Source organism: Buceros rhinoceros, unplaced genomic scaffold (assembly GCF_000710305.1).
Source record: "Buceros rhinoceros silvestris isolate BGI_N320 unplaced genomic scaffold, ASM71030v1 scaffold22499, whole genome shotgun sequence".
NCBI lineage: Eukaryota > Metazoa > Chordata > Aves > Bucerotiformes > Bucerotidae > Buceros > Buceros rhinoceros.
The window spans coordinates 1-340 of record NW_010432385.1 but is presented as its reverse complement, the minus strand read 5'-3'; the positions used below and the strand labels follow the sequence as shown (position 1 = coordinate 340).

Below are 340 nucleotides of genomic sequence, written 5' to 3'. Positions count from 1 at the left end.
CTTTGGCCCAACCCCCAGGGAACCCTCCTGCCCCGCACTCACCTCTCCTCTCCGTGATGAAAGGGGTCGACACCTTGTAGTTGTGCCGGCAGAACCTGTCCACTGCAGTCCGTCGATCCTCCAGAATATCCGGTAGGCTGTTCCAGTAGCTGGCAGTAGGCTTGCCCATGGGGGTGTCAGCCACATAGATCCCCACATCGCTGTCGAAGTGCACGTCCTGCTGCCGGTTGTAGATGGCCCTGTCCAGAAACCTCACCCGCTCGGTGCCGTTGGTGTAGTGACACTCGAACTTATCCATCATCTGGAAATACCCTGGGTGAGCAGGAGGCAGGTCAGGGTC

General features: G+C 59.1%; 1 protein-coding gene across 1 annotated transcript; it reads right to left on the bottom strand.

The window, feature by feature from the left end:
- Positions 1-42: 42 nt before the first annotated feature.
- On the bottom strand, positions 43-307 carry LOC104500162 (HLA class II histocompatibility antigen, DR beta 5 chain-like; the record flags this gene model as incomplete). The annotated part of the gene is made up of 1 exon (XM_010143768.1): positions 43-307. A coding segment is annotated over one exon (265 nt), but the record flags the coding sequence as incomplete, so codon positions are not given.
- Positions 308-340: the final 33 nt, after the last annotated feature.